Source organism: Pipistrellus hanaki, assembly GCF_964339955.1.
Source record: "Pipistrellus hanaki genome assembly, chromosome: 15".
NCBI classification, from domain to species: Eukaryota; Metazoa; Chordata; class Mammalia; order Chiroptera; family Vespertilionidae; genus Pipistrellus; species Pipistrellus hanaki.
The window spans coordinates 48,587,252-48,602,140 of record NC_140517.1 but is presented as its reverse complement, the minus strand read 5'-3'; the positions used below and the strand labels follow the sequence as shown (position 1 = coordinate 48,602,140).

The window sequence follows — 14,889 nt, the reverse complement described above, 5'->3', positions numbered from 1 at the left end:
TATATATTTATTTATTTATTTATTTTATTTATTTATTTATTTATTTTCAGAGCAGAAGGGAGACAATGAGGAAAGAGAAACATTGATCAGCTGCCTCCTGCACTTTCCCTACTGGGGATTGTGCCTGTGACCCAGGCATATGCCCTGGACTTGAATTGATCTTAAGACCTTTCAACTGAGAGGCTGAACTAAACCAGCTATGGCTATCTCTCATAATGGATGTTTCTCTCACTCCCTCCCCCTTTCTCTCTGAAATCAATAAAAATAAAAATTATATATATTTAAAAGTAATAAGATTGGTAAATTAAGACTTTAATCTTATAAGAACATTATAAATATCTAAAATTTAAAAATAATTGCAAGTTTAATCCCACCCTACATTTTAAACAATTCTAATCACTATACATATCACAGACTGAATTAGCTCCTAGTTTTCCAGATTTTCTTTCCAAGGTTATATCACAGCGAAACGTTTTCAACCATCCCGTGCAGAAACAGACTTATCTGCCAATATCACTGAGTTTAATGTGGGAGGTTTCCCAATGCATAATACGCTTGACTGCTATAGATAACAAGAATTGTATTATGAATGATTATTCCCAGTTAGTTTATTTTCTATTAACATCTTCTCTTCTCATCACATTCTTTGTTAAATTCCTAGGCTTTCATTAATTGTATATTGTTAAAACCACACCTTTTATATCTTACCAGAATAATTTCAGAGAATAAATCTTGAATTCCAGGTTTTAGAAAAAAGGTCTCGTCATCTTCACATGATATAGCTGAAAGAAAACAAATTTTTAGTTTTGACAATCTGATCAGTGCACTTTGAAATTACCAGCAAGTATAGACCAAATGACATTTTTGAGTACTTCAAATGCAAGTGAAGAATTCAAAGAAAGCTCAAGATAGGAGCAGGGAATGCAGGGAAATGCAATACTGTCTAACTGGGAAACAGGCGTGCCAAATAGAACAATAGAGGAGGTGAATGACGTTCACTACTTGCACTTTTTATATTTTATTTTTTCATCTTTTACTTAAGAAACTATTTTTTTCTTTCTTCCTCACTTGATTTTACCTTTTTAAAACATTTTTATTTTAAAAAAAATATGTTTTATTGATTTTCCAGAGAGGAAGGGAGAGGGATAGAGAGCTAGAAATGTCGATGAGAGAGAAACATCGACCAGCTGCCTCCTGCACACCCCCTACCGGTGATGTGTCCGCAACCAATGTACATGCCCTTGACCGGAATCGAACCTGGGATCTTCAGTCCACAGACCCACACTCTATCCACGGAGCCAAACCGGCTTCGGCAAAACATTTTTACTTTTAATAAGTATTATTACTTATTCAATGTAATTTTTATTTTTACTCAGTTATAATACTTATTAAAAATAAAAATATAATTAAAAAGTAATTTTAATTTTTACCATTTTTTAAAAGTGTCATTTTATTTTACTTTGAGATTAGTGCTCTACATTCTATTTTCATCTTTCTTTTAATATCATTCTACTCTATTTCAAATCTACCTTTATATCATTACTCTCTTCTTAACTTTTAGCCTTTTTTTGTCCTGTTTCTCTTACCCTTTTTCTGCTTTAGATTTTCCTTATTCTTTTTTTTTACCCGTTAACATTTCACCCTACATATATATCTAATTTCCAATCCCCTGCCAAGACCATACACACCTCTCTTCTCTGTCTTCACTATTTAAAAATTGATTCTCTCTCTGTCCTTTTTTTGTTGTTTGCTTGAATGTTAATTATATCGATTTTTTATGCTTGTTTGAGAGATTGTTTTATTCTTTTTTCTTTTTTGTAAATATAATAAATTTTTATTGTTCAGATTATCACAATTGTTTCTCCTTTCCCCCCACATAACTGACAAAGTAGATTTCAAAGTGAAGGACATAACAAGAGGTAAAAAAGGCCACTTAATAATACTAAAGGGAGCAATCCAACAAAAAGAACTCTGGTAAAATATACACACCCAATACAGGAGCACCCAAAAACATAAAAAAACCTCCTGGACTGTATGAAGGGAGAGATTGACAGCAATACAATCATAATAGGAGACCTTAATACCCCACTATTACCACTGGACAAATCATGTAATAAAAAGAAAATTAGCAAAGAAACATCAATCCTAAATGACTCATTAGATCAGATGGAATTAATTGACATCTTTAGAACATTTCACCCCAAGGCCACAGAATATACTTTCTCAAGTGCATATGGGTCATTTTCAAAGATACACCATATGTTGGGTCATAGGCAAAGTCTTTTCAAATTCAAGAAGATAGAAATAATATCAAGCATCTTCTCAGATCACAGTACCATAAAACTGGAAATCAACTACAATAAAAACAATCTCACATGCTGAGTGAAATAAGCCAGTCAATGAAAGAGAAACACCACAAGACCTCACTCATTTATGGATAATAAAGAACATTATAAACTGATGAACCAAAAGATAGATATAGAGACAGTAAAGCAACAAGCAGACTGTCAAATTACAGCGGGGAGGGTAGGGAGATCTGGGATAGATAAAAGATCAATCGAAGGACTTGTATACATGCATATAAGTACAACCAATGGACACAAAACTCTGGGGAGGGAAGGCATGTATGGGGGGAGGGGCAATGGTATATGTACACAGATAATAATTTAATAAAATAAAAAAATCCCAAAAAAATCATACATATGGAGACTAAACAGCATGCTATTAAACAATGACTGGATTACCAGGAAGAAATAAAAAACATCATGGCAACAAATAACAATGAAAACACAACAATCCAAAATGTATGGGACACAGTGAAAGCAGTTTTGAGAGGGAAGTTCATAACTCTAGAAGCCTACTGCAAAAGACAAGAAACAATGGAAATAAATAACCTGACCCTACAACTCAAAGTGTTAGAAAGAAAGCAACAAGAAAAACCCAGTGTAAGCAGCAAGAAGGAAATAATAAAGATCAGAGTGGAGATAAACGAGATTGAGACAAAAAAACAATACAAAAGATCAACAAAACCAAAACCAACAAAACCTGATTCTCTGAAAGGATAAACAAGATTGATGAACCTCTAGCCAGGCTCACCAAGAAGCAAAGAGAGAGGACCCAAATAAACAAAATCAAAAATAAAAGAGGTGAAATAACAACAAACCCCACCAAAATACAAAGGATTGTTAAAAAAAATACTTGAACAACTCTACTCCAATAAATTGGACAACCTGGAGGAAATGGATATATTCCTAGAAAAATATAACCTTCTGTTCGGAGCCAGCAGAGTTGAGGCAAGCAACTCAGTCTTAAGGAAATAGAATTAAGTTCCTTCTAGCAGAAGTTAGGCGGTGCCCTGAGGGCTTGGCCAGAAGATAAAGATTAACCTGCAGCTTAGCATCTCCTGTCTTCCTGCCTCTTCCCCTTCCTGATCCTCCCCCCTAGATAGCCCAGCCTTGGAATGTTGCACCTTGGAATGTTAACATCTTTGCAACTTCCCCTTCCTGATCCTCCCTCATGGACACTGCCAGGGACCCCTCTGCATGGGCGGCCCTGCCCCCCTTTGTTTCTGCTGTATAAATACAGCCATTTCAGAGAATAAAATCGGAGCTTGATCAGAACCTTGTCTTGCTCCCATTCTTTCGCGTTTCTTGTTTGCCTCATTCTCTTAGGTGGTTCCTGCGTGCCCCCGTTGTTGTCCCGCAGGCCGGGACAACCTTCCAAAACTCAATCAGGAAGAATCTAAATATCTCAATAGACCAATAATTATGGAAGAAATTGAAGCAGTCATCAAAAAGCTTTCAGCAAACAAAAGCCTGGGGCTAGATGGCTTCACAGGGGAGTTTTACCAAACATTCAAGGAAGAACTAAAACCTATCCTCCTCAGACTATTCCAAAAAATTCAAGAGGAAGGAACACTTTCAAGATCCTTCTATGAAGCCAGCATCCTCATACCAAAAGTAGATAAAGACAACACAAAGAAAGAGAATTATAAGCCAATATCCCTCATGAGCATAGGACCCCAGGGGTGCACAAATTCATGCACTGGGTCTCAGATTAAAATAATAAAAGGAACAAAACCCCTGCATAGGAATTCAAGAAAGAAGTCATCCTCACCCACAGAAGACAGGTTGCTGTAGTTCTCCAACATCACATCCAGGAACAATTTCCGCTGAGCTGGGTTCAGGCATTCCCATTCCTCCTGAGAAAAATCTATGGCCACATCCCTGAAGGTCAGCAGTCCCTGAAAGAAAAGACACATTTACCAAGAGGTCACTAGAGGAGTTTATAATGTCACCCAACATGAAAACAGTGTTAGGAGAAGAGGTTTGGACCTACGGGTGCATCTTGAATCACCCAATAAGATCACTTTGCCCCAGTAACATTCTCTGATGTCTTTTTGAACAATGACAAATGAGGATGATACATGTGCAACAATCCTTGGTACTCATTTCACTTTTCAGAAAAAAACGTTTAAAGTTTAAAATTAGTGCATGGATACAGGCATGTGGATTTCTGAGTGCTATGTTTGCATCATTAAGGGTCAGTGGTGTATATTTCTCAGCGGGAAATGTCAAATGAGTCCGAAATATAAGCACTTCAAGGGTAACACACACAAAAAACGACCGCACTTTCTGAAAATACAGATGCTGATCCATGTTCTGAGATGGGGCCTCTGTTTCAACTTGTGTTACAAGCTCACTTTTTCCTTGTGATACCAATGTTACCGGATCACCTGCCATATGTCTGAATATGAAATGAAAACGCAGGAAAAATTAATATATAACTTTGATCTTCAGGGTTCTGTTCATGGAATTTACAGTTCTCAAGAACTAGGACATAAAGGAGCCACAATCCTATTAGAAAACTTACTATGAGTAATCTTAGAACAAGATCATTTGCCTGGTCCAGCGGGTGTGCCTCAGTATTTGAGCACTGACCCATTAACCAAGAGGTCACTGGTCAGAACACATGCCCAGGTTGCCAGATTGATGCCAGTGTGGGGCGTGCAGAATTTAGTCAATGATTCTCTCTCATCATTCATGGGATTATCTCTCACTCTCTCTTCCTTTTTGCAATCAACAAAAATATACTACAAGAATAAGAGAGGGAAATATAGCAACTGCTGGCATTGACTATCACAAGATAATAGGAAAGGAAAATAAACAAGCAAGGCAAACCATCAACAGTAGAGTAATAAATCCGAAGATATTAATGTAAAAGCAAATTCAGCCTCTGACCCAGGACACTTATTTTACCTGAGAAGGAGCCATCTGGTCCCGGCTACTGATTCTGGCCGTGGGATGTTTTCTCAGGTGACAATATCTTGAGGAGTCACAGAATGTGCCTTCAAAAGCGTCTGCAGCACCTGTTAATCAGCTCACCTCACACTCAAGTCAGAAGAACCTGGAAATGAGGAAAAATCCACCTCATCCTGTGGATTGTTTATCACAGGAGCCAGGAACAATGAGCTCCTACATGTGAGGTGTTTTATTCCGTCTTTATGTGTCTGTGCTTCCAAACACTTCCACACACTCCTACAGCAATGAGTGCATGTGCTCATTTCCGGAAACACCAAAAGCAACAGAGCACCCCTTACTTCCCCAAAAAAAAGCCTGCACTGAGGCCCATGCTATGCCATCTTTAACCAGTTCACTCCTGAGGCCTGCGAGGCTCCCCCAGAGCTGCTTTCAGTAGAGCTGGGTAACAGACATCAGTCCCAGCACACCTGAGACCTGTGGGTAGTGTGATGGTGTCACAGCACAACTGCTCTAAGTCCATATATTCTTCTGAATTCCGCTCCACTACCCCATATGTAAGAGTAGGATCCATGCCGAGTTCGGTTTGGCTCAGTGGATAGAGCGTTGGCCTGCAGACTGGGGGGTCCTGGGTTCGATTCCGGTCAAGGGCATATACCTTGGTTGCAGGCACATCCCCAGTGGGGGATGTGCAGGAGGCAACTGATTGATGATTTTCTCTCATCGATGTTTCTAACTCTCTATCCCTCTCCCTCCTCTCTGTAAAAAATTAATAAAAAAAAATAATAATAATAAAAAAAAAAGAGTAGGATCCATTTCTCTGGGAGTGTTTACTCCTAAATCCTGCCCATATGCTAATTGTGAGAGCAAGTTCCACCTTGAACCCTGCTCACTGCACCAACTGTTGGGAACTTAGTCTAAGTTCATTCTTTCCTCTCAGCTCAACTATACCAACTGTGGGGTTTGAGCTTCTCTTCCAGGGGCTGGACCTTCTTAAACGCCAAACAGCAGCTAGAGAAGCCATGAGAAGTTGTGGATATATAAGAGAATCTTTATTATAGAAGTTAATTTGGGGATGTGTCCACAACCAAAGTACATGCCCTTGACCAGAATTGAACCTGGGACCCTTTAGTCTGCAGGCCGAGTTCTAGCCACGCATCTTTGCGGCGGTATTGCAGTAACTCTGGAACGGTGCAAAAAGAAAAACAAAGAAACCAACCAACAAACAAAAAAACCCCACAAAAAACAATTAGGGTGGTTATTTTTTTTTAAATGTAATGATATCTAGGTTTAAAGATGTGAAAACGTGGAGATTACCTTATATTAACAAAAGAATGATAAGCGTTGCTTCTGAGATGTCACCAATGCTTATTTCAGCGGTTAACCACTATTTTCATGAAGGAAATGTCAGAGGGAGAAAATGCAAATCCATGGGAGAGAAAAAAAAAATTGATCCTTCTAAATACTGCTTGATAAAGCATCCTGTGGGGGCAGACTTAGTCATTTCTTGTCCCAGGTCACCTCCTTGCCATCCCGTGAAATGACAACGGACCCATCAGGAACATACCAGTCTCTCCCTCTGTGTGAATAAGGTTTGCAAATGGAAGCAAATAAATATACATTTGCCAAACCTTATAAACTGGAGATTTATAATTCTCAGTCAAATCAGTTTCCACGATTCAGCTGTTAAAATTAAACAGATCACTACACAAACTGATATATCCCAACTTAATCATCCACATTCCATGAGCTCACCTCTCATTCAAATTAAGGTTCCCCTCCTTCCCACTACAGTGTATTTCTGCCTATGGATCTGTTTCTGTCTCACTGTTCCCTTTCTCCACTGTGGTCCTTTCTTATATTTCACTGTCCCTCCCACTTTCTCCCCTTTTCGCTATTTCTGTCCCTACACACGGACCATTAAAATCTTGTAACCTATTTCCCTTCAGGTGCTCTTTTAAAAAAATAATAAAATATTTTATTGATTTTATACAGAGAGAAAGGGAGAGGGTGTTAGAAATATCCATGAGAGAGAAACATGGATCAGCTGCCTCTTGCAATCCCCAACTGGGGATGTAACTGCAAAAAAAGGTGAATGCCCTTGACTGGAATCCAACCAGGGACCCTTCAGTGCAGGTCCACACTCTATCCCCTGAGCCAAATTGGTCAGGGCCCAACCGGGGCTCTCTCTCCTGGTCTCTCTGCTCCCATCTCCACACACGTCTGCTCTTTCCCTCCCTACGCCCGTGTCCCCGCTGCTGCCTGTCAGTCTGTTCTGCTCCCCACAGCTGGCTGCCTCCGTGCTGCTCCCCCTCTGCTCCCCCATCCTCTGTGGCCCCCTCCCCGCCCTCCTCCTCCCCGGGTCTGTCTCCCCTCCCTCTCCTGCCCCCCAGCCCGGCCCCCGGCCCCGCAGTCACCGCTCCCACAAAGCCCTCCCTGGGGCAGGTCCCTCTTCCGGGGACACCGCGTTCTCCCCGAGCCCACCCCATGGCCCTGGCCCCCCTGGCACTCAGACCTGATTAATGGGGGGCCCAGGAGGGCGGGCGGGACCCCCAGGCCGGGGCCATCCGGGCTCTTTGGGCGGGAAGCGCCGGGCGGGGGAGGGCAAAGGGCGGGAACCACTGACCAGACCTCCAGCCCCGCGGGGGCACCGGCGGCCCCGGGGACGGTTTTCGGCGGGAAAACCACGCGGCGGGCGGGCCCACAGCCAGAGGCGGACAGACCGCGGGCCGGGCCTCAGTTTCCCTCAGAGGAACGCGGCGCCCCCACTGCGCAGCCCCCGGGACGCGCACTCACCGCCGGGAGGGGCTCCGGGCGGGGCTCCCACACGGACTTCAGCGCCCGCAGCGCCCTCAGCCCGCCCTGCGGGGAGGGGCCGGGAGCAGCGGCTTTAAAGCACAGACACCGCCTCAGGGAGCCGCTTCCGGCTGCCGGGACTGCGCATGCGCCTCCCTGCGGGGGGCGGGGCCTGAGCGGAGCGGCTCCGCGGTAGGGGCGGGGCCAGAGTGAGGGGGCGGGGCGGAGCCAGGGGGCGGCCTGGGCCCCGCCCCTCCGCCCACAGGGACAGCCCTTCCTGGGGGTGTTCCCGTCATTGTTGGGGTTTGGCTGGTGACCTGGCTGATTCAGGATTAACAGAGATACATACACCAAAGGAACAGAGGAGAATGCCCTGACAGAAATCCTGATAAAGCCTCACCTGCATCAAACAGGAGCCTTCTCTGTGGGAGAGGATACAATCCAAAGAGGCAAATGTAACCTCCAGAAATGATTGTTAAAAGTCATCTATGACTTTTAGACATTCCTGTAAATTTCCTCCTTAAAATTGATAATGGAATGACAGTCCCTCTGGTAGTGACGTCTGCTGGTCAACAATCCTCTCCATTCCCAATGGTGAGGTTTGGAAGTGACTCACACATTTAGAATCAGATATATTATGAAAGCTCTCAGAAAGGTTTCCATGTGTGTTGGAAACTACAGTTGAAAAGGGTTTTGTCAGGAGCTTATTTGCCCCCCCGCCCTGCCCCCGGCTAAGCAGGCAAATGTTGGTAGTGAGGCTGAACCAACTCTGCAGGAACTGGGGTATCAGGGAGGGGCTAAAGGAGAGGAGGGGCTTGAACCCTGGTACATGACTGCAATTGGATTCATGTAAGCACTTCCATTAAACAAGAGTTGCAATGTTCTGTGTGAGGATGAAGAACTAGAAGGTGAAACCACAACTCTCCCTGGGTAGATGGGCAATTTCACATTCGCACCAGCAGCCCTTCCTGCTCCCTTCCTCATTCACCAGGGAGACCAAGACTCAACATGGCTGAGTTCCAGAGCCTTTCAGAGGAACACCTGAGATATGAGATTTGGGTGACTAAGGTATGTGATCCTTTAGACAATATCATTGCTTAAAAAGAAACCTTTTAAAGAACATTGTGATAAACTGCATTACTAAAACAAATGTGTCCAACACTTGAATTAAATTTCCTTAAATACTGTTTATTCACTACATACTTGTTATTATTTCATGTAATACCTGTTCCAAAATGAAATACATCAAAAATAAAATAAACACTTCCGCTGAAGCCGATTTGGCTCAGTGGTAGAGTATCGATCTGCAGACTGAAAGGTCCCGGGTTCGATTCCAGTCAAAGGCATGTACATTGGTTTCAGGCACATCCCCAGTAGGGGGTGTGCAAGAGGCAGCTGGTTGATGTTTCTCTCTCACCCATGTTTCTAGCTCTCTATCTCTCTCCCTTCCTCTCTGTAAAAAAAATCAATAAAATATATTAAATAAATAAAAATAAACACTTCTAACTTAGCTAAGTAGCAAACATTGAAGTATTCTTTCTTTATATTACCCAAATAAAACTTCAAGAATATGTACAGACAGGTGATTCTTTTTTCTTCTTCTTTTCTTCTTTTATAAGGACCCCATGTCTATCAGATTAGGCCCCCATCTTATGACCTCACGAAAAGTTAATGACCTCTGTAAACCCCTTATGTCCAAATATAGACATATTGGATGTTAAGCTTTAAAAATATCCATTTGGAGGGGACATAAAGCATCTCCACTTCATTATCTGTTATGTAAAACCACCCAAAAGGGATTCTCTTAATGCAGCAATACTCAATATTGATATTTCTTATTATTCTATGGGTTGCTCAGGTGGTTTTTCTGCTTCATGTGCTATTGGCAAATGGTTTGTCAACTTTTCACTAGATCAAAACATGATTTTCAAAACAAAACAAAACCACCACCACCACAATTTCCCCTCCTTCCAGACTTCCATCCTAGTTCCTTCGCTGCAGCATCCACTAATAGTCTCCTTCCAGCCACTATCCACTAGCCAGTTACCAAGGCCAAGTCACATGCATTAGGCTTTCATTACTGAACGTCTGAACCTCAGGAACTACTTTTATTTTTAGAATATTTTGTTGATTTCAGAGAGTTAGGGAGTGAGAGAGAAACATTGATGATGAGAAAGAACCAATGTTCCATTAATTCCTGCATGCCCCCTATTGAGAACTGAAGGGGAAACCCAGGCATGTGCCCTGACCAGGAATCTAACCCGACCTCCTGGTTCATAGGTCAATGCAACTCAAGCTGGGCTAGAACATTTAGTTCTTATATTATTACTGGAGTCCTGGTGCATGGATTAGTTATTAACTTTCATACGTTATTTGAGCATTCAGCCCATGATTTGTGTGGGCTTGCTCCCGACATTTCTCCAAAGATTCTCCCTTCCATAGTCAATAATCTCCTCCATCCAGAGTTGCATGAGCCAAAGATTACCACTCATAAGGAACTAAATATGCTTCAGAAATGTTAGTCATACTTTCCCCTTTAATCCATGTCAGATAGTTCTTTGCACAAGTTATTCTATTAGTGGCAAATTAAACATTTCAGGATTAGGACATGGAGGTGGAGGGAGGCCATGAGGGCTATTTCTCCAATTTTTCTTTATGCTCCTCTTTAGGAGCGGAGGGTGCAAGGTGAGGTGGTTTATCTTCCTTAGCCTCTCAAAAAAAACTCTAGCAAATGCAATAAGGAGAAACAAGGAGAAACAATTTGGAGGCAAATTTTTCCCCTGCTGATGAGTTTTTTTCAGGTTTTGACCAACTCTTTCCCAACATTCAACATCTGATGTATCTCCTTCAGGAAACCAGGGATTATGTTCTAAAATAACATGTAAAAACTGTCAGAGAATATCTTCTAACACATCAATTCCTTTATCCTTAAACGTGAAAGCCAAAAGTTTACAATAAACCTTTTTATTTTCACCAAGTTCTCCCCCATTAGCCTAGCTTAAAAAAACACATTCCCACCCTACTTACAGATTGAGACTTCTACACCTGGCCATGGGATTTCAATGCAACGAATTTCCCCACCATTTAGATGAATTCTTTTCCCCAGCTATCTGGTGAATTTTTGCCACCTATCCGGTAAACTTCGTTTTTTGCAGTAGGCAAATCTTCTTCTCCAGATGTCCCTAGTAAAAAGCCAGATGTGTGAACAACATCCCACATGATTCAGTGTTCACAATTTGGAAAAGGGCCGCGCACAAATGACAGAGACAAGAAATAATAATTTGGAAATATTGGGAGCCAGGCGGAAAGTCCAATGCAAGGGGAAAGACTTCCACTGATGCCAAGAGCTTGCCAACATTTTATTCAATTTTGGATACACATATAGCCCTTGGTCAGGCAGGCAATTCCAGTAACAGAAAATCTTAAAGGTCAGTAAGTATTAATAAAGATTTACTCTGAGACTATTTGGTCAGGAAGTAGCTTGAGCTCCCATTGTCTCCACTAAACTATCGGTGCATAGCTATGGCCCTTGCCAGGGCTCAAGGTTCACCAGCATTCTGTGCACCTTGTTTACACTTCTCTGATACCCTGTTTCCCCAAAAATAAGACAGTGTCTTATATTAATTTTTGCTCCCAAAGATGCGCTAGGTCTTATTTTCAGGGGATGTCTTATTTTTCCATGAAGAAGAATATGGTACACACTTATTGTTAAATGAAAATAAAGGAAATTTATTTCTTTCAGAATTAGTGGACCAAATCTCTCATGTTTAGCCTGGCGGTGGGGGAGGGGGGGGGAGAGGGGACGGCCTTATTTTCAGGGGGATGCCTTATATTTCATTCAGAAGGAAACCTGTAAATAGGTCTTATTTTCGGAGGATGTCTTATTTTCGGGGAAACACGGTAGTGAAGAAAATGGGGAGCTCCAACAGTACAGGTCTTGCACGTGCTCTACATTTGAAAGGTTTCTCCTTTAGCATGAAGTCTCTTGTGTTTGAATGGCTTTTAAAGGCTTCACTACATTTTTCATCTTCATAAGGCTTGTTGGCAGTCAGAATTCTGTGGTGTACAGTAACTTGTCAGTGCTGGCGAAGGACTTATGAGGCCCCTCATGTCTGTAATACTTCTCTCAAGTATGAACTCTCCTGTACAACAAGGCAGGAGCACTGATTAAAGACTTTGTGACATTCTCTACATTTATAAGGCTCCTCTCCGGTGTGACCTCTCTGCTGTGCTGTAAGGTTTGAGGAGCTGGCAGTGGATGTGCCACATTCACTTCATTCATGTGGCTTCTCTCCAGGATGAACTTTCTTATGCTTAGTAAGTTGAGAGGACCATCTAAAGATTTTGCCACATTCTCTACATTTATAAGGCTTCTCTCCAGTATGGACTCTCTGATGGAGATTATGGGACGAGGAACTTCTAAAGGCTTTGCCACATTCTCTACATTTATAAGGCTTCTCTCCAGTGTGAACTCTCTGATGTATGTTAAGTCTTTCGGACCCATGGAAGGCTTTGCCACATTCTGTACATTTATAAGGCTTCTCTCCAGTATGAACTCTATGGTGACTAGTAAGGTGTGAGGACTGGATAAAGGCTTTGCCACATTCTCTACATTTATAAGGCTTCTCTCCAGTATGAATTTTATGATGGCGAGTAAGTTTTGAGGAATCACTGAAGGCTTTACCACATTCTCTACATTTGTAAGGCTTTTCTCCACTATGAACTCTCTGATGTATATTAAGGGAGTACAACCATCTAAAGGCTTTGCCACATTCTCTACATTGATAAGGCTTCTCTCCAGTGTGAACTCTCTGATGACGATCAAGGGAGATGGACTGGCTAAAGACTTTGTCACTTTCGCTACATTTATAAGGCTTTTCTCCAATATAAACTTTCTGATAACTAAGAGATTCGGACTGCCTAAAAGCTTTGCCACATTCTCTATATTTATAAGGCTTCTCTCTAGTATGAACTCTGTGATGTTTATTAAAGGATGAGGAATCACTAAAAGGTTTGCCACATACACTACATTTATAAGGCTTCTCTCCAGTATGAACTCTGCGATGTTTATTAAGGGAGGAGGAATCACTAAAGGCTTTCCCACATTCTCTACATTTGTATGGTTTCTCTCCAGTGTGAACTTTCTGATGTCGAATCATGTTAGAGGCATGGAGGAATGTTTTACCACATTCTCTACATTTATAAGGTTTATCTTCAGTATGAACACCTTGATGTTTAGTTAGACCTGCATGGCTGGTAAAGGATTTGCCACATTCTCTACATTTGTAAGGTTTCTGTCCAGTGTGAATTCTCTGATGAATAGTAAGGGTTGAGGGCCGACTAAAGGTTTTGCCACATTCTCTACATTGATATGGCTTCTCTCCAGTATGAACTCTCTGATGTCGATTAAGATTTGCGGACTCACTGAACGCTTTCCCACATTCTGTACATTTATAAGGCTTCTCTCCAGTATGAACTTTCCAATGTCGAAACATGTTTGAGGCGTGGAGGAATGCTTTACCACATTCTCTACATTTATAAGACTTGCCTTCAGTATGAACACTATGATGATTAATAAGAACTAAATAGCTGTTAAAGGATTTGCCACATTCTCTATATTTATAAGCTTTCTCTCCAGTGTGAATTCCCTGATGAAGAATAAGGTTTGAGAGTCGACTAAAGGTTTTGCCACATTCTGAACATTTGTACGAATTTCCTTCCGTATGATTTGTACGATTTTGAGTATGTCTTGAGAACTGACTAAAGTCTTTTCCATTTTCCCTGAGTTTATAAAATTTTGCAATACTATGAAATCTTCCCCTATGTATAACAAGAGATGAATGATATTTAAAAGTTTTGCCACACGATTTACATTTGTAAGGCTTGTCTCCAGTACCAATTATCTGGTTTAGTGTACAACCTGAAGGCCAAATAGATGTTTTACTAGAATCTTTACATGTATAAGGTTTTTCTCCACTTTGGACTTTTTTGCATCTATTTAGATTGAATATTTGACTGAAGACACTCCCACACGGATTCCATTTGTAAGCCTCCTCCCCAGCATGAATATTTTCTTGTTCGGGGTAATTTGAAGATGGCTGAAAAGACTGGATATATTTACTTCGATTTTGTGTCTTCTCCACAATAGGAAAAACCTGATGTATATTATGATTGGACATTTGGTCAAAGACTTTTACACTTGTATAATGGTCCTCTGCAAGTTCACTTGTCCAATGATTAAGAAATGACTCTTGCTCAGATTTGTCCCAATGTTCATTCCATTGATAACTGCTATATCCATTATATGTACTCTGTTGATAATAGGAGATAGAAAGACCTTTACTGACAGTTATAATTTCATGAAAAATGTATACTTGTTCCATAAGAACTATTTTGCGATACTCATTAAACGTAGATGGTTGTATAGGAAAAGCTTTTCCAATTTATTAAAATTATAGACAAAAAAATAAATACAAAACATTAGTTTTCAGAGGAAGAATAATGAATCCTTATTTAGAAGAGTGCCTAACTGCCCAGCAAGCATGCCGCACTGGTTGAGCTTCATCGTATCAACAAGATCATGATTCCATTCCCAATAAGGGAACATGGCTTACCTATGGAATCAGTCCCCAGTGGGAGGCATGCAGAAGGAAGCCACTGATTCTCTCTCATCATTGATGTTTTCCTCTCCTCTTTCTCTCCCTTACTTTCTGAAATCAATACATATATTTTTTAAATAAAAAATATCAAAAAAATTGCCAAATTCAGCTCATTTTAATTTTATGGATACATTATAAGTCTATACATTTTAGAAATGATTGAAAGTTTAATCTGA

General features: G+C 41.1%; 2 protein-coding genes across 6 annotated transcripts in view; both read right to left on the bottom strand.

Moving 5' to 3' along the window:
- The window catches only part of LOC311633330 (zinc finger protein 560-like), a gene marked incomplete at its 3' end in the record, with an annotated part of 186,707 nt that overhangs the window by 9,554 nt on the left and 162,264 nt on the right, over nucleotides 1-14,889 (bottom strand). For 3 of the 5 annotated variants that reach the window (XR_014796954.1, XM_084905841.1, XM_084905843.1), the window contains exons 1-4: nucleotides 8,055-8,180; nucleotides 5,259-5,406; nucleotides 4,117-4,243; nucleotides 709-782 (exon numbers count right to left, since the gene is read on the bottom strand). Coding sequence is in view for 4 of the 5 variants with exons in the window: in XM_084905841.1 (XP_084761967.1) it covers nucleotides 709-782; nucleotides 4,117-4,243; nucleotides 5,259-5,273 (216 nt within the window). Of the gene's footprint in view, nucleotides 1-708; nucleotides 783-4,116; nucleotides 4,244-5,258; nucleotides 5,407-8,054; nucleotides 8,181-11,338; nucleotides 14,366-14,889 lie in introns of those variants that run through there. The other 2 variants (XM_084905849.1, XM_084905836.1) reach the window with 2 other exon arrangements.
- The window catches only part of LOC311633328 (uncharacterized protein), a 164,584-nt gene that overhangs the window by 97,343 nt on the left and 52,352 nt on the right, over nucleotides 1-14,889 (bottom strand). The window lies entirely within an intron of this gene.